The 19864-nt window shown below is 38.3% G+C and overlaps 2 protein-coding genes across 3 annotated transcripts in view; both read right to left on the bottom strand.

The window, feature by feature from the left end:
* Nucleotides 1-7993, bottom strand: part of mybpc3 (myosin binding protein C3) — a 29063-nt gene extending 21070 nt beyond the window's left edge. Inside the window, exons 1-7 of the mRNA XM_051073951.1 lie at nt 7954-7993; nt 4050-4319; nt 2466-2606; nt 1891-1968; nt 1302-1450; nt 711-828; nt 558-606 (exon numbers count right to left, since the gene is read on the bottom strand). Coding sequence (XP_050929908.1) covers nt 558-606; nt 711-828; nt 1302-1450; nt 1891-1968; nt 2466-2606; nt 4050-4319; nt 7954-7978 — 830 coding nt within the window. The 5' untranslated portion in view covers nt 7979-7993. The remainder of the gene's footprint in view (nt 1-557; nt 607-710; nt 829-1301; nt 1451-1890; nt 1969-2465; nt 2607-4049; nt 4320-7953) is intronic.
* Nucleotides 7994-9352: 1359 nt separating this feature from the next.
* Nucleotides 9353-19115, bottom strand: spi1b (Spi-1 proto-oncogene b). Of its 2 annotated transcripts, none has more exons than XM_018686291.2 (5): nt 18727-19115; nt 18112-18202; nt 16559-16794; nt 13351-13501; nt 9353-11813 (listed from the first exon to the last, which is right to left on the bottom strand). In XM_018686291.2, the coding sequence occupies exons 1-5, from the start codon at nt 18766-18768 to the stop codon at nt 11500-11502; spliced, it is 834 nt and encodes a 277-aa protein (XP_018541807.1). In that variant the 5' UTR covers nt 18769-19115; the 3' UTR covers nt 9353-11499. The 2 variants fall into 2 exon arrangements, with proteins under 2 accessions (XP_018541807.1, XP_018541808.1); XM_018686292.2 differs by having other exon boundaries at nt 16559-16755; nt 18727-19114.
* Nucleotides 19116-19864: the final 749 nt, after the last annotated feature.

Below are 19864 nucleotides of genomic sequence, written 5' to 3'. Positions count from 1 at the left end.
TTGTTTTTTTTTGGATTTGTCCATGTACATGGAGCTAAAACTTTTCTTTTTCTCTCACTTTTGAGTCTTTAAGGAGCAGTTTATAAATAGAAATACATATATACATTTAAACACTAAGTTAATAGCCCCAAATGATGCATTTCATATGATTTGAATATGCCTGAACCGTAATGAACATATCCACACTGTAGTGTAGCGAATGTTCCCCACAGATAGCAGGAGAATTCAGAGGGAAGATGGCTGAGGTTTAAAAAGTAGTTAAATCTTACAGTATGATTAGACATGTTTAAATAAAGGTAAGAGTGAATCTTGTATGTAACTGATCTCAGTTAAATGGTTTGCAGAAGAAGTAAAGAGAGGGAACACAGTCGCTGACTTCTATAGCTGTGTGGTTCTAATGAAGAATCCAGCAGTCAAGCTGCTGTATCCCAGGCTACTAAAGTTTTTAGCACACCAGAATACAGATTTAACTGGTAATAGAATAATGTGAGAATCAGCATATATTCTGTTTTCATGTCATGTGTTTTCTACAAAGTAAGAAAGTCTTAGGAACTTACGTGCGCCTAAAAGCTGCTCTTATGTCGAAACCTTCAGAGGTAGCGGCCTCTGAAATGTAGAGCAGGATCCAAAGTCATGTTAGCGACTAGACTGATGGTATCATAAACAATGATAATGGATGACACAAACAACTAATACACAATAGCACTCACCATGCACAGCCAATTCAAAATTACAGCTGTCAAACTTGTCCCTGGATGAAACCTCACATCTGTAACCTCCAGCGAAGTTAGCCTTGGCAGCAATGATTTGCATCTCAAACGTGTAGACCTGCAACCACATGCATGAGGAGAGATGTGGGGGGGGGGCTACATGATAAAGTGAGACTGCCATTTTTGATTTTACACCCTAACCTGTAAGCTGTGTGAATGCTTCATATGTGTAACAGCCACTGGAAGCGTGCCACTGGTTTTCCCTGCATACTTTCCTTTGAAAGGTTTATCTCTCAGCTTCTGAGAAAGTTGTAGGGGTGTGTCTTTGCCACAACATGACCCCTAAGATAGCGTGCATGCGTGCATCACGTTGTCATGATGCAAGAACTTGCCCAACTGAGTGTGAGAAGGGCAAAACTTGCAAAACACTTCTGTTGCCTCAAAGTACAGTTTTTCCTATTAAGCTAATTCTAGTGAAAAATGTGTTTCGCAGACAGCTGCTCACATGCTGAAGTCAAAATCTTGAAAAAAACAAAACAAATTACTGCTGATGTTTATGTTCCTGTTTTAGTGTCTGCTGTGCTACAGTACCTTAGTGTTGCGGTCATACGTCTCCTTTAGCTGCAGGTGTTTTCCAGACTTGCTGGCGAGGTCCATCCACTTCCCTTTGAACCATTTGATGGTGGGTTTCTTCAGCAATGATTCAGCATTCACTTTAGCTACAAACGTGATGTTTCCACCTGCACAAAAGAGTCAGCCGCCATGTTATCCTTCAGATTCTCGTATCCAGTGCAGTTTTGTTATTATTTTGTTTATTCCATGAAATTCTACAGATGACCAGCATGTTTAGTATATATTTTACAGTATCTGTTTCAGTATCTGTTTGGCAAAAAAAATGTTTATAATAACACTAAACCTTGTTACGACTCGAACAGGTTACTACATAACACATAACAAAACCTGACATCCACCACTAACCCTGCAACTTCCTCTAAGGTGTAGCAGAAGTGAAACACATTTTAGATTATTTCCTAGATATTAGATGTATTAATATCTTTTTTTTTCTTTATTTCAAATCTTATTTGCACTTATAAATATTCTTTCTTTCCCCCATGATGGTTTAGTTTTACTTAAAGAGATCATAACGGTAATAAATGGTGTGTATTGTGAAGCCACTGACCCACAGTGACTTCTCCGCTCTGCGGCTTCTCTGTGAAGAGTCCAGTCAGGTCCTGTCTGGTATCTGGAGGCTGTGCATCTGAAAATCAGCATGAAGTTAAAGGATCAAAGTGAAACAATAGCATGTTCGATCATATCAGAGTAGGGAGTGAAAACCATCTTCATTGACTGATATTGAAACCATCATGAGCACAGAGCTACACAGGTGTGATTAATGCTTTTTTTTTTTTTTTTTAGCTTTTCAAGCAGATGATTCCAAAATCTGAGAGGCTCAGTCAAAGCATTAAAAACAGAATATTTCAAGTTACTGAATTCTGCAGGAGACAAAACCTTCCATTTTAAATAGTATTTTTTCAATATTATTGACAGGAAACAAATTGGGTGTATGATACTATCTAATAAAAGTATCCTCAGGTAACACATTTAAGTACATTTGTTCATGTGTCACACATCTGTGGGTTACAAGGCCAGATGAACTTCTTATGTTATATATATTTTGGTACTATATCCATATGCAGAATGGACAGGATATGTAAATGAGTGTTTGAATAAATGAATAAATGCTGAGTAACTCACCCTCTGCTGGATGAGCAGCACCAGCCGCTGGGGCAGCTGTGTCTGCCCCTGTGGGTGTTGCTGCAGGCGGAGCAGGGGCCGGTTTTGGTTCTACACTGCGGGACTCCCCGGGTGCAGCAGCGGGGGCCTCGACTGGAGCTTCTGGGTTACCATCACCACAGAGATAACAAGGCACAAGTGAGACATACAACACAGTGAACAAATAATGGGTCTGTACCCCAGATAACCAGTAATCAGCTCCAAAGAGCAAGTGTCTAATCTGCCTGACTTAATTTCTATTTGTTGGGCAAATATAAATTAACATTTGAATCTGGAGAATGTGACTAAAAGCCAATTTGTTCAGTTCTTATGTTCTGTTCTGAATAGTTTGTGCACAAAGACACATAATCGGTGAAATGTTGGCATTTTAGCCAGTGCATTTTTTAAAACACTGTGTTGTCTCTGGCAAACATTTATCGCATCGAATGTTTCTTATGTCTTATCATCTCTGAATGGCCCACTGATTTTCCATGTGTTATCAGCTGCCTCATGTCTATCCTGAGCGCCAGTCAAGTGGTGGTTACTCATGAGGAAATAATGCGCTAGTGTGAGGGTCAAGGTCACCGCACAGTCAGAGCAAGAGTGGCTATGATATGAGCCACAGACAGCTGTGGGCAGTCGCTCGTCGCACGCTGGGCCCATTAGTCTGTGCCTTTCTTCGAGATTTGTTTCCACTTAATCAAATCCAAACAAACGACCTCAGCAGGTCACACTGACAGACTAATGGCACAAATGTTGCTCTGTGACACACTTCGCACGCATTCATTGCAGCAAACAAGGCAGTGCTCTATAGATGTGGTAAAGTGCGGAGCAAAATGATTGTGATTAAGCCAGTGATAAGTGATAAGACATGTTCACAGCCTTGAAGGAATAATTGGATTTTCCTGGAAATATGTTAATGCGTTTTCTTACCAAGAGTTAGTTGAGAAGATCTATATCACTCTCATACCTGTATGATAAATGTGAAGCTACAGCCTAGCCTAGCTTAGCTTAGCTTAGCTTTACATACAGACTGGAATAAAGGGGTTTGTCCAAAGGTAACAAAATCTTCCTACTAGCACCTCCACAGCTCACACTTTTTACATAACGGGGGAATGTTTGTAAAATGTGTTCTCTAATTCAAAGCACAGGTTTTTGGTAAAAGTAACAAGCACTTTTTAAATGATTATATAGCAATTTCCCTGTTTTTAGACTTCTTGCTAAGCTAAGCTAACCATCTCCTGGCAGTAGTTTCACATTTACCATACAGACATTTAACTGCTCATTTAACTCTTGGCAAGAAAGCAAATAAACATATTTCCCAAAATGTCCAGGTACTCCTTTAAGACCATACACAGCTGTTGCAGGTGTGGTGTGGAGCAGCTGTCAGAGGATGCAGAATGTGAGCCCATGTGCAAAAACATGTGATGCATCAAGTATTTACTGGCTCGGTTATTTTCTGAATTGAGTGCTCTGCTTTGCTTTGTGCTCTGTGTTGACTACAAAGCCCGTAGGTGAGCGAGCGGAGACCTCAAACGCACAGCTGCAGCATCAAAGTACTCCCACCTGGCTTTGCTACAACCTTCAGCTCAAACTTGACCTTTGACCCCCCAGCAATCACTGCATAGACATTGGCATCTTCCTTGGTTACGGCTCTTATAGTGAGGGAGTGCTTGTTTCCGTCGGCTGTGATCGCAAATTTGTCACCACTGGCAACGTCCTTTGAGTTGCACTGCCATTTTACTTTAGCATCAGGCTTCTCGGTCTCGGCTTCAAAGACCACAGAGGACCCCTCCTCTGCCTCCTGAGTCTTTGGTTTCTTGGTAAATGCTGAAACTGAAGAGGGAGAGTGGGTTCAAAATAAAAAGTGAGCCCTTTAAAGTGTCAATTAGACTTTTTTTGAACATGTCTGCTAATCAAATCATCTTGAGGAGAAAACACAGATACTAATTGTCTCATTGTGTGTTGAATGATGAGAATATTTATCATGATGTGAGAAAATCAAGTAACTCTTAGGTGTTTAGTTAAATGAAATAATAGAGACACTATTTATGTTTGATTTATTGTAACTTAATCTTGGCAGTTTTAACCCATTCATAAACACATGTAGTATACTGTAAACACACAGCATAGTGAAACAGAGAGAGTGAGGGGGTTATTCATATTTTAACAAAAGAAGAAGAGAGCTCATGAGCTGAGCGGAGTGCTGAAAATGTACAGTGTTGTACAGTCTGTAGCACACTGGGTGGGGCTAAGTGAAAACCAACGAATTTACTTTTTCCCACTCAACACAGAATGTCTCAAACCAGCAACAGTCATATGAATATTTAATTCTGAGGCACACTTCGTTTGGGAAGTCATGAAAGAGTAAATCTGGCAAAAAAAATGATGAGAAATATCTATCTATCATCACTATGAAAGAGTGTCATAGTGAATTTAAAGGTGTTCCTAAGAAGGCCAACTAAATACTGATGTCCCTGTATCCTTGAGTTTATAATGTGGCCTCTGCAGCCCATTCAGTTTGTAACGGTGTTAAAAGGCTGCTACACTGCCTGGCAACAGAATTCACCTTAAGTAAAGTAAAAGTAGCAATACCACAAGTTATAATACTCCATGACAAGTGAAACTCCTGCATTTACCTAAGTACCAAAAGTAAAAGTACCCATTATGCAGAAAGACTCCTTTCAGAAGAAAAGGATATTGTTCAAGAACAATATCTGTGGCACACACACTGCACACATCCCCATCCCAACTATCCATCCTATCCTCTGTATGAAATTTACTGTAGCATTCAATCAGAATGATCTGAGACACATCTGGAACTTCAATAACAAACTGAACATCTGCATTCATTTGTTTAAAAAAAATCTAGATATCTACAGCAACAGGCATGGGTAGTGATCCCAAATGGAGAAAAAAATCAACCCATGGTGTCTACTGTCAGTCTGAAAACTATTAATAGTAAGTGTTACAGTCATTGTGTAAAACACCAGCTGCTGTCTTTCCTGCTGTGAGAGGTCTTTTTTCTTTTCAAAAGTTATAAAATGTACACAGCGATGACATTCTCCAACACTTGTCCTTTTAAAAAGGATCATAAAAATAGTTGGGTGTAAACTCACAGGCCTTGACAGTAGACATGTCTTTAACAGTAACACCATGTGTCAGGAACCATGAAACACGTGTAGGCGTAACTCAGATGCATATTATTTCCCGGTTTGAGGCAGAGTTCAACACAGCGTTACAAAACCACACAAATAAAAATAAAATCTCCACGTGTTGCACGATCACCCTGTGAGTTTAAATATAGGATACATATGTACTGGACTAATAGATGAGGCTGGCAGCCAGGCTTCAGCTGCAACAGGGGCACAGGTATCATAGTAGAGGGATTAAGCTGAATCTATTTTTACAACTCTGGAGACACAGGAAGAATGATGTGCCCTCGGTCTGTCTGCAGCCAGTGTTCTCTACTGCTGCAACATCTCCTGTCATGGCGTCAATCATCCGTGTTGCTTTCCCTTTTACACCTTTACCTGACTTTATTTAAAGTGAAGAGAACCACTCTCAGTTTTCTCTCCTTAATTTTGTTAGTCATTTGTCAACTCTCACAGGTGAAAATATGCCATATTGTTTAAGCTGAATGTCAATAAGATGGTGAAGTAACTGACTCATAATTAACTATTGATATTGCTTACAGTTTACTCTGGACAAAAATCTAGATGGTATACTGTCAACAGATCTGTTGAATGTATGAATTTAATCACATTACTGTTTGATTTGTGTTGATCGTAGTTAAGGTTAATTAATGTTAGGATTAAGTTTAATTAACTAACTCATGAAATAATATTGTATTGTCTCAGTATTTTGACTTGTAATATAAAAACATAATAACTTTAATATTAATGTTTAGAACAGTTAATTACAGTTTAATTGTTCTATTTTTTCCCTAATTTTGTGTCTAAATGTGCCATTATTGTAATGTTTTAGTTGTTTTTCTAATTATCTCACAGTTATATCGCAAGTTTATTTTGTTTTTTATTTTGACAAAGTTTACTCAGAGTTACAAGAAGACAGAGAAGACAGAGCTGAAACATCCTGTTGATTGCAGGGTGTTAATAATAATTGATAATAATTATGCAGGCTCAAGACAATCATAACTGTTACTGTCCTGAACAAATCTTTGACACTGAAGGTCTTAGCACACACAAGCTGGCCATTTGGGCTGCTCTGTGTCATCTGATACGTCCCCACTCCACAAACAGATATCCATTCCCACTGAAGAGAACAGGGGAGAAAAAAAACTGTGGAAAGTCATTTGTCAAGTTGGAATCCTGTTGGGCATTTTTGGATCAGTGTTGCATTTTGCGAATGCAGTGATGCTGGAAATGTGACAGTGTCCATTTCACATCAGGTGATGTTTCCACCTGCACTGTGTGACGTGTAACTGAGTTCCTGACACGGCCAAAGGGGATTAGAGTGACTCTCACACCACTGGAGAACACTTTGATCTGAGGATGGCTAATTGCACATACTATGCTGTGATTTTGGCTACTGGCTATGTGAATATCAGTTCATCACGTTACCAAGCACCTTGTGCCACCTTATTATTCCATGGAATATATGTGAGTTACAAGTGTTGGAAGTACAGATCGCTTTACTTTTACACTGTTACTCCTACTGCTACTGAATTGTTATGACTTTATTCTAAGATGCGGTAGCCACTTTCTGCAGACACAGATATGTTTTACCTAACACTCAATTTCAGTGCTTATATTGGTATATATAGCATTTACAATGCTTTATTTTGTTTTTTCATGCCTAAATTTTCAATGTGGATACAGCATTTAGATTTTTTAAATGTTATATTCTTGTATTCTTGTCCTACTGCTGCTGTGTATCAACTTTCACCATGTGGGCCCAATAGAGTTTATTTCTAAAAGTTTAATATATTTAATTTGTGCAGGTAAACAGCAAAAATTAGGTTTTAATTGTAACAAAATGACAATTGTGACACGAAGAACACTGTGGTTACATGATTCAGCAGATTTAAACAAAGATACATGACACATTTTCACATTATAGTGCAGAGTCAAACTGTATATGACAAGATAACAATGTACACAGAGGTTTGGTTGTGGTTTATAGTTGCTCAAGAGGAAGGTGGCCCAACATAGGCAAATATTTTTCTCACACATATTGTCATTTTACGTAGTTAGCTTCTTCGAAAAAGTTTCTTACTTCTGCACAAAAGAAGAAATGTTAACCACTACATACCCTGCTGCAACATGTAGATAACACAATATAGAGTGGAGCTGAAAGGTCACTATTGTTATCACATTTATTTTTAAATGGATTACTTTGCTGAGGATGGACACGTGGTCTGATAAAAGGGTTATGCTAATATCAAAAGTTTGGGTTAAGTTGCTCCATTTTCACTACATTTTAAAAGAAGCTGAATGAGCACACTTACCTGCTTTTTTGACTGGCTCTGGCATCCTGAATGATCTCCTCTCCTCCACAGCGTGACTCACTTTTCCTAAGCAGTCTGCTGTCTATCTCAGCCCCTCTGCCTTTAATAGTACTGCTGCTTCCAAATAGCCTCCCCTCCTTTCATGAACCATCCCACCTCTCCTGACATTTTTTTTTCACTACGCCCAACACCGTGTTCCAAAAAACAACAACCACCCCCTCATACCTCCCCATCAAAGCTCATCCCATCCCAGCAGCAACTCGGCCCCCCTCCCCACCCCCCGTCACGTCTGACCTCGGGGCTATATTTCAACCATCCTTTCCTCCAACACCTCGGCTGAATGATAGGCCTTGAGAGGGCGGGGAAGGGATGTAAGGCAGTGGTTAAATTTAGAAGCTTGGATCCAAAAAAGAAAAAGTTTGTTTGCTCTCCCCACATCTGTGCTGCACCCTGTCACCCTGTAAATCTAAGAATGAATCACACAGCAACTGAAATGTTCTAAATAATGTACTTTAGCAAAAGTAGCATACTCCACTTTTCTCAGCTGTTGGTTGTGGGTATCAATTACCACTTGACCATTGAGGGGAGCTGTTGGCTCTTGGGACAGCAGGTGCTGCAGTATTTTTATATTTACACACACATATTACATTTAAACAAGTTACCACCCCTTTGTTTAACAGTGTTTTTGTATTATGTTATTGATCATTATTACATTTCATTTGAAGTTATTTGTTTTGTCTTATCATATTTTAGTGAAATGTCACCCAAAAAAAAGGTGTTGAAATGTGGCAAATGGACATAGTCAGGTTACTTACTTCCTATTTTTCTTTTAAAAGGGAGGTGTGTTGGTAATGAAGTGTATAAGCATTTCATGAGTTTGTCTCTGAAAATTCAGTTTGCCAAAAGCTGCTTTGTTCTGGTTTTTGGTGAATGAAACACCAACTATAACTACACAAAATCAATCTTTTTTAGATCAAGGTATTCAAGAAAAACTAGAATATTCAACGCAGAGAACAAAACAACTAGAGACAAAACTGCACTGCACAGACAACTAATATGACAACTTCACATGTGTTTCTGTAAATTTTGCTCACACCCTACATGAATAGAGAGCCGGCGCCTGCAGTGTGTCAGGACACACAGGCCAATATATGTAAGAACTGAGTGACAAGCCACTTCACCCTCCCTGCCCTGTATTAACCTCATAGTTCCTCATAGTTCACCAGTTATCTCTATAGCTGTAATGAAAGGTGAGAGACCTCATATGTAAACCTCGCACTATACAACTTTATACAATATTTACTTCTTCTTCTCCTTCTTCTCCTTTTTGTGTGTTTTACCCTTTGGTGTGAAATGTTATCTCAGTCATTGCTGAAAAAGTAAAAAAACAAAACACATACACTGATGAACAATTTATTTTTTTACAAGCAATTCTTAATTATAACATACAGAGTTTGATGTATTTGTACAAACAATTTTATCAATATGTAAATAACTGTGATTATGGTACAATATATAACCTAATCACAGTAAATTCTCTAGGTTAGTCAATCTCATTAATGACTGTGTGTCTCCTTGCTGTTTTAAATATAAATGGAATTGGAAATATTTACAAACAGTGGTATCTCCCACAATTAAAAGATAACTTAAGCATGTCCAGCATAAGGAGGGTCAAACACAGTAGTAAGAGGGCCTGGTCCTACTGTGTTTTCTCTCTGGGGACAACTAGTGGTTAAGTATCATGACTTCAAAATAGATTATGCACTGATATGTGTGTGTGTGCACCCACATGTGAAAATGCACACAGGGCGCCACAGTGACTGCCCACTTTTGCCTTTTGATAGTACTCTATAAATTACAGTCACTAAAAGAATAGTCTAATATGACAGTTATTCACTAAAAGGCAAAGACTGATACCACTGTCATGTCTGCACAGTTAATAAGAAGCTAGTCCCAGTCTCTGCTGGTGTGCTGGCGACCTAACAGTGACAGCAAGGAAGTCACTGCTCACAAACAAAGAATAGTCCATCAAGTAGCTCCACAATCTGTTGTTTTTACGTTCAGGTTTTTGTACAGACTAAACAGAAGAGATATAATGAGTTATATTACTCAGCTAGACAAGCTTAGCTTTGTAAAGAGCCAGGCGAGATGTTACCCACTGTTTCCAAACCTTATCTAAACTAAGATAACCCCCTGCTGGCCGTATATACACAAGAGTTGTATCAATCTTCTCATCTTGGAGAAGAAAAGAAAATATCTTTCATACCCACATTTGGAAATGTCAACAAAGATTTATGAGTGTATATCCATAGTTCAAAATCGGTGTCCAGCCCTACAGCTTTGGCATTGTAGATGCTCGTGCTGGGTAGTGGTGGTTTTGCTGGTTTAAAGCTTCTCTGTATATATTAACATATTTATGCATCAGCACCTTGGATATATTAAACACTGGACAATGTGTTTAAAAGTGGCCTTTTCATTTAAATGAAAGCTGCTCACACAGCACATACTGAATGCTAAAAAAAATATATAATGCTCATGCATTTGTGTCTTACTCCTGCAGACTTCAGCTGCAGTGGGTGGCTTTTAAAAGACACTCAGCTGCCAGTTTGTTGGGTACACTCAACTAAAATTAATGCAGTCTAACACAACAGTCCTGCAATGATTCTTGCCTTCATGAAGGTTGGAATGTCTTTTAGGGAGGTGTTGAACTTTATTGTGGGATGTAGTTTGTGTTGCTGTTGAATCATATTTATGTTTACATGTTATTTAGCCTACCCTTACTGATATAAATTGGACTGAATTCATTAGACTATTTTAGTTTTAGCAACTGAATGTACTTGATCTAATGATTTAAACTCTGATATCCAACAGGCAGTTGTATGTGTGTGATTCTCAGGAAATGTTCTTCATACTGCTGTTGTTATCTATGTGTTTATATATTAGATATGTATGGCAAACATCTGTCTGAACCCTAGCATCACATGACTTGCAGTTTCAAATTTGGCCACCACATCAAAACTGCTGTACTGAGAAGCAGCTTGCTGCCACCACCTGGTAGTGTGCATGGTTTAGAATGCTGGTTTTGTTTATCTCATGGCAAATTAACCAAACGGGACAGAATTTCACAAACAGGAGATACTTATAATGCCTTTTTAAATCTGAGTACCTATTCACAAATCTCTGTACACATTCGCAAATGAGAGGTTGCACATTTTCATATTCTATACTGACTCTATGTATAGACACTATATCTGCATACGGCTGCTTTCTGACAGATAAACCAAACCAAGGTTTCTGTGGTATCTCTACTTCAGATGACAATTACAAAGTGGTCTCCAACATGTCTTAATATACAGAATTTTATACTGCATTACCTAGTATTTTCAAAGGATTGATCCCATTATACGGCAGTATTGGTGCTATTCACAAAATGCTACTGTACTGTCCAGAATAGCATAGTTTAACTAAGCATCTAACACCAGAAACTGCAACTCTAATGTCAACACTTTTCATCATTCCATCCAGACATATCGGTTTCCTTCCCGCCTACATATATGGTTTTCTCTCTAGATGACTCTTCCCCAGCACCTCATCACTGAACTGGTACGTTAACTTCTTCTTTATCTTTTTTACCTCTCCAGTTTTGCCATAGTTGCGCAAAGCACGAGCCATCTTCTGATAGGTCATTTTTTTGCGGTTGCCCTTCTGGATTCCCCAGCGGTGTGCGAGCGCCTCTTTGTGTTTGGAGGAAAACTGGAAAGTCCCTTTGTCTCTGTCCACCCACCAGATACTGTCCTTCATATCGCCATTCCTTAAAAGGTCCAACAGGAACTGGTACAAACGGATCTTCTTTTTGTTGCCTTTTGGAGACATCAGAGAGTTGTATGTGTTATGAGCCCACAAATCCAGTGACATTACTTTATATGAATATGAAAGAAAAGTTTTATTATGTTACATTCGTTTCACCAAATATGAGGAAGGTAGAAAAGTTGTAAATGTGTTTTTGCTAAATTCAGTCATTGACAGTTACATATATAACCATAGTTCTCTGAGTTCAGAGGCTCCCCTTGTTACTTATTCATATGTGCATGGCCTTACGCCCACAGTGTGCAGGTGAAAAGGATACTCTTAGCCATTACCTAACCCGCCTCTCCAGTTAACCTCATCTGGAAAACATTTCTGAGATGCCCTGATCCCAAAAGACCATGGTTACTTATTTATTTGTCTGTTCTCTATTCATCTCTGTACCTACATATTCCAAATGTATTAAAAGAAAATGCAAAGGGCTGGCAGCATGACATACAATCACAGAGGCATTCACCTAGGCTCTTTACAAAGGTATATTATGCACAAACCGTTTGACTACAGCCACTGCAGACATTGTGCATTGGACACTAGTCAGGCTCAGCCTGTCCTCTCAGATCTTAAACTGGCCAAAAGAGGAAGTGGAAAGGCCGACGCACCACAGTTAACTATAAAGAGAACAGTATGTTATCCTGCACCAAGGTCCACTGACACCAGAACTCAGCGACACTGGTGGAACAGTAAGCCAATCCTGCTGTAGTGTACTTGACACTTTTTTCAACAAATAAGGCACTGACTGTCATGTTTATGCAGGAGAACCTGGTTAAACTACACATGACGTACCAAAAAATCACTCTACACATAACTGTAACAGAGGGGTGTCTTATCAGGGGGTCCAAAAGGTAGGCACTAGCAATAGTCTGCATATTCTCCTACTACTTCCACAATTCAAAGTAAAAATCCAGACTTGGAGACCAAGGACATGACAAACAAACACTCTGCGTTTCTGTGAGCCTGCTTCTGTTGAAGATGCGTCACCAGCAGTGCAACAGAAGTTGTGCAACTTTTAGCTCATCCTAAAAGTGTATCTTAAGCTGTCAGCAGAACTAAAAGCTGACGTGACTTAATATCAAACCTCCACCATATTAATGAGATGAAGACAACACAAGGCTGTAGTCCACAAAGGACTTTAAAAGCAGTTTTCATTCTGACATGGTGACTGGAAATCCCTAATTCCCACTCTCACACTATATCATGTAACAATGAAATACCAAAGCAACTGCACACATCTCCCCTCTTAGTGGAGGGATTCAAAGAATCACAGAGACCACACAACATGTAGTGTTGTGGGATATTTGACAATACAAGCATGACCAGCACACGTAAGTGCAAAGTCAAAGGCAATTGGACTTGCTGTAGCTTCTTGAACCTCAAGAAGCCAAAGGAAGTCTTAGCGCGTCTAGATATATCATGACCTGGATGATTGAGAATCTTCACACGGTCAGGACAGTTGGTGTTTCTTAAAGTATCGGTGTTAACTGCTGAGTAGAGAGCACATAGAGTATGAAATGGCCTGTAAATCCGGCTCCTTACCCAGCTCACCCGGTGTGACATAAGGGACTCGATCTCTCAAACACTCCTCATCAGACACCTCCAGCGGGGGACTTCGTCCTCCGTGGTCCTCATCATCAGAGCTGCGCTGGGACACGTGTGGTGGATACACGGTCCGAGGGAAGAATGCTACCTGCAGTACAAAAAAGTCAGAGTTCGTTATCTTAAGTCTTGAAATAGTGTTTGATGACCATAAAATAATGGCGCCGTTGGCATTTAGATTGGTTTCTTATGAGCCTCGCTCTCACAGCGCAGTTGCATTTAAATTAAGGCTTGATTTACGGCACAAAGGAAGTATGGCCACCACTGCGCAATCAAAGCAAAAGCACAGTAGCTACCAGTAGCTTTACACAGGTGGAGGAAATGGCTGTTGGTAGATATTATATTGAGTTTGCATTATTCTACTAGACCAGTAAGTAAGACAACTTGCCTACTTGTTAATTAATAAGCACTACGATTGTCCACTTCAGTCTGGGATTTTTACAGTTTCTCGCTTTGGATCGCTGGGGCTAATAACGGCAGCCATCTTGCTAACGCTAACGCTAGCAGCTAGAGACAAACAGACGAGTGTTCATTTAATAATCTAAACAAAAAATATGTTTCTTTGCCGTCATCTTTAGGAAACAAGCAGTGGTGAAACTTACTATATTCTTTGCGACAGTGGTGCCAACATTAATAACACTTGAAACACTAGCAGGTAAAGTTATCCATCAAATCGTAGAATACAACATGACATGTTGTAACTAAGTAGTACAGTACTGCACTCAAGTAAAATTTTGCAGTACTTTTCATTGAGTACGTTATACTTCTACTCCATTAGTCCACTTATTAGTCCTTTACAGTAGTTTATCAGCCTCAGTTACGTGATCAGTTTATAAAATTTACCATCCAGCAGTTTATGACACAGGTAAAATAGACTCCACCTTGACCAACTGCAACATTTAAGGAACTTTTAGATGTTAATTCATTTTTAATTTAGAAGCTTCTAGCATATTTCCATGGTAATACTTCTTGTAATGTAGTATTTTTACAGTGTGGGATTAATCATTTTAAAGAAGTAAATCCACTGGAAACTTCTTCCACCAGTGATGATATTTACAACTCTTCCTCCACTTTACATTCTCAAACAAATATTATTTTACGTATTTTTATTCTTCCCAAACAACTTTCAGATCCCTGTGTCTGACATCTTTAGTATTTGAGGCATGTTTTAGGGCATGGAGCTTCTACTGTACCTAACATCAGACATTACTTTACTACGTTTCTCACTGTAAGTGAAAGAATAGGGCAACATCTCTCTGCATGAGCTGTGATGTGTGGACGCTGCTATAGCTGTATGCCTGGGTGGGCAACAGTTGACAACATATTCATAACATCCTTTGCAAAAAAAAAAAAAAAAAAAAGTCAGCCAGTGGTGGAGACCTACATGTGAATTCCATGTGTGAATCGTGGTTTTCACATTGTATTCTCATATCACGTTTCAATTGATGCATTAACACCTCTTTTTTCTACACTCAAATGCATTTTGCCCTCATTGTAAAAATGGCAGCTGTTTTTTACAAAAGGGAAATTTCACTTGCTCACATGCACAAACACTTTGTGGCATCGTTGTGAGGGATACAAACAGCAAAAACACAAGCCGCATAGCTGAAATCACACATATCATGTGCTCTAGTAGAGCAGGCAAGTGTTTCGGTTGGTACAGTGAAAACTGGCATTTGAAGTCTAGCTTTGTTAATATCCTAGTCAACTGTAAATGAAATGCACATCACAATAACAATCCCAATCATTTTGAGGTTCACCTGTGAACAGCACTAGATTCACATAATTACATTGAATTAAAAGTAAAATATTAGAAATACTGTATCATTTCAAAGTGAAAATCAGTTGTTGAATATGACCTCTTTCTGGTTTGTTTAGGTGTGAATACAAAGGTTCCAAAGTATTGCCAAATATTTTAAGTTATTTAAAATATGTGTTTTGTTTGCTTGTTTGTTTTTTTATCATATGGAATATACTCTACATTCAGTTACTTCACATGTAGTCCATCTGCTTGTCCCAGCACTTCACTGTCACAGTGAGTCAACTATTTCAATCCACAATACCTCTGGCCTCAACATTACCTCAAACAGAGAAAGTGTAGGTGTGTTCAGCTTATATATTTGGTATTTTTGGAAAGTCTGTAATCTTGACTTTAATTTGTTACATTTTCCTCTATATTCCTTTTAAAGTTTTCTTTTAAATGCATGTAAAGCACTCACACATTCCACCTTAAGTATATGACTTATGCTATATAAATACAATTGCCTTTGCCTTTTTAATCACTGCTCGTCTTTACAACATGACCACACAAATGGTATGTGGAAGTGAAGAGGTTTTAGATCTGTGAGTTATGACTTAGTTAGACATACTGCACTTTAATGTAGCCCAAAACCAGAGATCTCTGTTCTAGTTGAACAACTGGAGGGGTGAAGCATGCAGTTGTGACACTGGGTGCGCTCATACCCTGTTCAAGGAAAATGTTTTTTAAAACTGGAATAAAAAAAAAGAAAAGAAAAAAAAAAACTAAAATTAAAGTTTTTCTTGTAACTCAAAGGTTCACTTCCTGATTTTTGTCTCAGGACCCTAAAAGGCCTCCAACTCCTGAAATGTCCTGTCTGTACGAGTTATGTTGAGTTTGAAGACGCCTTCAGAGAATCAGGGGGAAATTTGGGGATTTAGAGGCATTTTCTGACACTTTGCCAAGATCAGTTAGTGTCAGTCATCAAACCTTATGTAACATTTTCCATGAACCAAGAGTTGTTTCTTGTAGTTATATTTTTACTAGCTTATCACTGGAAACACTGAGAGCCTTTTGTCTAATTGGAGCTTTAATTAATCAAATTAGTATTAGTCAGTGTTCAGGAAAGCCTTACCTCAGTCAGTGAGTGATTACATTCATTACGTTGTAACCACTGACTAGTACTGCAGTTAAAACTCACCAGTAACTCTGAGGTTACATTGCTTTAGTAATTAGAACTTAACAAAATAGCCATTTTTATTCATTTTTACACAGATTTACATTTATATTTGAATGCATGTAGTTTTTTGAGCAGGTACATGCACCCATATGTATGTGTGAGTTGATGCACTGATTCGTTGTTTATTCTTTTGTGTATAAGTGACTTTATTGGGTGCCAGATGGACTTACTGGTTGCTGTAACACATGTGCATGTGCCCCAAGATTTGGATCAAGCAGGTTTTCTCCCTCATAACGTATGCTGTCGTGTCGTATGAGACCAGGTGGGTGGAGAGCCTGCACACTCTGCAGCTCTGTGAAGTTGGTCTCTTGGAGGTTTTCAAATTCTGTAGGGTGTACATGAGGGTGAGGGTGGTAGTCCCAGTGATCTAAATAGAGAAGGTGAGAAACAGCATAATGGCCACAGCCTGTTGTGTCTTAATATCACTGGTTTGCTGGCTTGACAGTTTCAAGTGTAATGCAAACACACAGCTCTGTACAAAACTCGAGAAATTGTCCTGAACATGATTTAATGCAGTAAAATGTTTAAGTGGTCACAGATGATTCATGAAAGAAAGCTAGACTGTCTGTCTCAGAAATTTTCATCTTCGTCATTAGGTATCTAAAAGTACAAAGTCAGAATCTAGCTGGAGCTGCTTACTCATAGTGCTTGAGTTTGCATAAACTGAAATGAAATGAGGAGAATAATGGAGAATTCAGCATGAAGCTCTTTCCTGTTTGTTGCCACACTAGCAGTATTGCCACAACCGTTGACTCTGAATTTGCACTCTTTTTCATCTTGTCCTTGACACTTTTTTTTTCCTTTTTTTTTAACACCAGAATGAATTAAATGAAATAAGAAAATTAGTCAGCTTGGCCATGGGAATAGAGGGGAGCCAGATAAGATGTGAACAAGTATGCTACATGCAAACTAATGCAAAATACACTATATACACTTAATACATTTAAAACTAATAAATCAAATTAGATACTAAATCCTTTTCATACATTCACTGTAAGACTGTAGGATCAGTCTTGTATATATCATCATAAACTGTATCTTAATTGTAATATTTGAAGGATATTAACATATAGATATGAGATATTTAGATATTAGACGTAAAATATTTTTATCACAATGACAACTGAAGCTTTCACAGTAGGGGCGTTTTATGCTACATGGTCATGAAACTCCCCCTCCCCACTATTTAGGTTGTTTTGGTGCAGTATTCAAAACAGTTGATTACAAGAGAAAGTAAAGCACCTCTCTTGTATCAATAAAACCCCATGGGGCGAAAGTTGTTCTATGTCTATAGTTATAGCAGCCGAAAGAAATGGCATCTGTTTCCTGTGTTCCTTACACCCTAATGTGGTGTGCTCCAGCTGCACACAGTGCAGGCTTTTTATGTACAACACACCAGAAAAGACAGTATCACCACACTGGGCCATGGTGGTTAATTTGGAGAATAAAAAGAGCAGTGACCAAAATGACAGTAGTTTATTTTTTATTTATTTATTTTTATTTTTTTCTTATGAAAATTGAGAGCACAGTGTTGAACATATAATTCATTTCACTGGATTTAGTCAGTGTCGTTGATATTTGCCCCCAAAACCATCATCATTTGTTAATTTTTTTGTGTGTTTTTAATCTAAATATCACCCACTGTAATTTAAAAGAACAAGTGACAATTTAAACTCAAGACATTTTTCATATGAGATCAAAATAATGTTGAAGTAAAACTCACCTGCCTGGATATCTGCATCTAGGACATATGGGTTGTAATATTCTGCAATTTGATGTCTGTAGATCTCTGGATCATACATTTCTTCTGAGTGCTGTGAGAGCAAGTGAGGACATTTTCAGCCACAAAATGTCATGTGTGAAAAACCCTTTACTGGTGTATACGGTGCAGACGAGACACACATGAGCTCATTTCTCATTTAGCCCTTTAAAGGAAATATTAATACTCACTATCTTTCTTTCATAAAATGTTCACATTGTCTCTGAATATGTTTACATTTGTAAATTAGATGAGGCATTAGCAATATTTGTTAGAATTACGACACTTTTTTTCCTCGCCATGACTGTTCTGAAACTCTCAAGAACTTCAGAGTTTCATTTTCACGATGGCCATAGTATAAAAGACTCTTACACTTTGTATCCTGTATTCAAATTGAAGTAGGCTCACATTAAGTCATGTAATTTGTAATAATACATGTTGTCCATTCTCTTTGAGCATTAAATGTGTTTTCTGTTTTAACGCTCCATTAAGAACAAACTGCTCAGAGGACTCTCTTAAGCCTCAGACGTTAGAAAGTCTCCCGAGATTTTGGATATTAATAAAATAAATCATACTTACAGGAGGGATGAGGTAGCTCTCCATTCTGTATGGATGCAACATGGGGACCTCTTCTCCAACGGACCGACTCTCAGACGCTTTGCTGGCAAAACACTCTGACAACCTTTCAAAACTTTTTCACCATTTGCACCATTGCACAATGTTTCCAAATTTCCTCTCTCTCAACGAAAACCAAAAAAATGTCTCTCTCTCTTATTGTATAGCCTACACTTATGACCTTAACCACTCTCGGAGGCCTTCAGCTGTGTCAAATAAAATGAAATAAACAAGGCCCGCTCTTTGACTGTGAAATGAAAAAGGAACTTTTGACTTCTGTTAAATTTGTGTGGGTGGGAGCAATAGAGTGTGTCTGCTAAAGGTTCCTGGCCATTGATGATTTGTCAGAGGAGACCATGAAACTTTTATCAGGGTCTATCTACTGTCCCCTCCCTCAGCAGCCAATCATCACCACGGGGTTTTCTCACAGTCTCACCCCCACAGAAAAAATGTCTTACAGGTGGTAAACACAGGATACAATGCACTGTCGAATATTTCATGTTTTCATTCTGGCTTTTTTACTCATGCCTTGTGCTTTTAAAACATGTTTCATCTAAGTTATGCTTTGGTCTCAACATCTGTAGAATCATTTAGTGAAAAATGTGGTTACACAGATCATAATGGGTCCTTTTTAAGATTATACTATCTTTTAGCATTTATTAGCTGTATATAAACATTTAATAAATGGTTTATTACTCACTATCCTTGCTGATGCTAGTGTATATATTTTATTTTTAGTGGCAAAATAGTAATTCACACTGGTAATAATATAAAATATGTATGTGTGTAACACTTGTAATGTCCTTATACGTGTGTACGTGTGATATAAATCAGTTCCCAAATGGTTATATGGTGTTTATAAATGCTAAATTCGGTTGGTTAAAGCAAATTGTTGCCGTCAGTACTACTCTACTACTGACTATGTTCACTGAATGTATAACAAACTGTCCTTTATAACCATTAATCAGCAGAATCAGAGTCAAATTCTGCTTTATTAGACGTTTTTGTTTAAGCATGCATTAAGTTTTATAGCGCTTTCCAGTCTCAATGTACTTACAGTGCTCAAAAACATTGAGAAGCATAAGGATAATCCTAGGAAATG

Source organism: Lates calcarifer, linkage group LG2, assembly GCF_001640805.2.
Source record: "Lates calcarifer isolate ASB-BC8 linkage group LG2, TLL_Latcal_v3, whole genome shotgun sequence".
In the NCBI taxonomy this organism is placed as follows: Eukaryota; Metazoa; Chordata; class Actinopteri; family Centropomidae; genus Lates; species Lates calcarifer.
The sequence above is the reverse complement of the archived record's forward strand: the minus strand, read 5'-3'. Positions and strand labels throughout refer to the sequence as shown.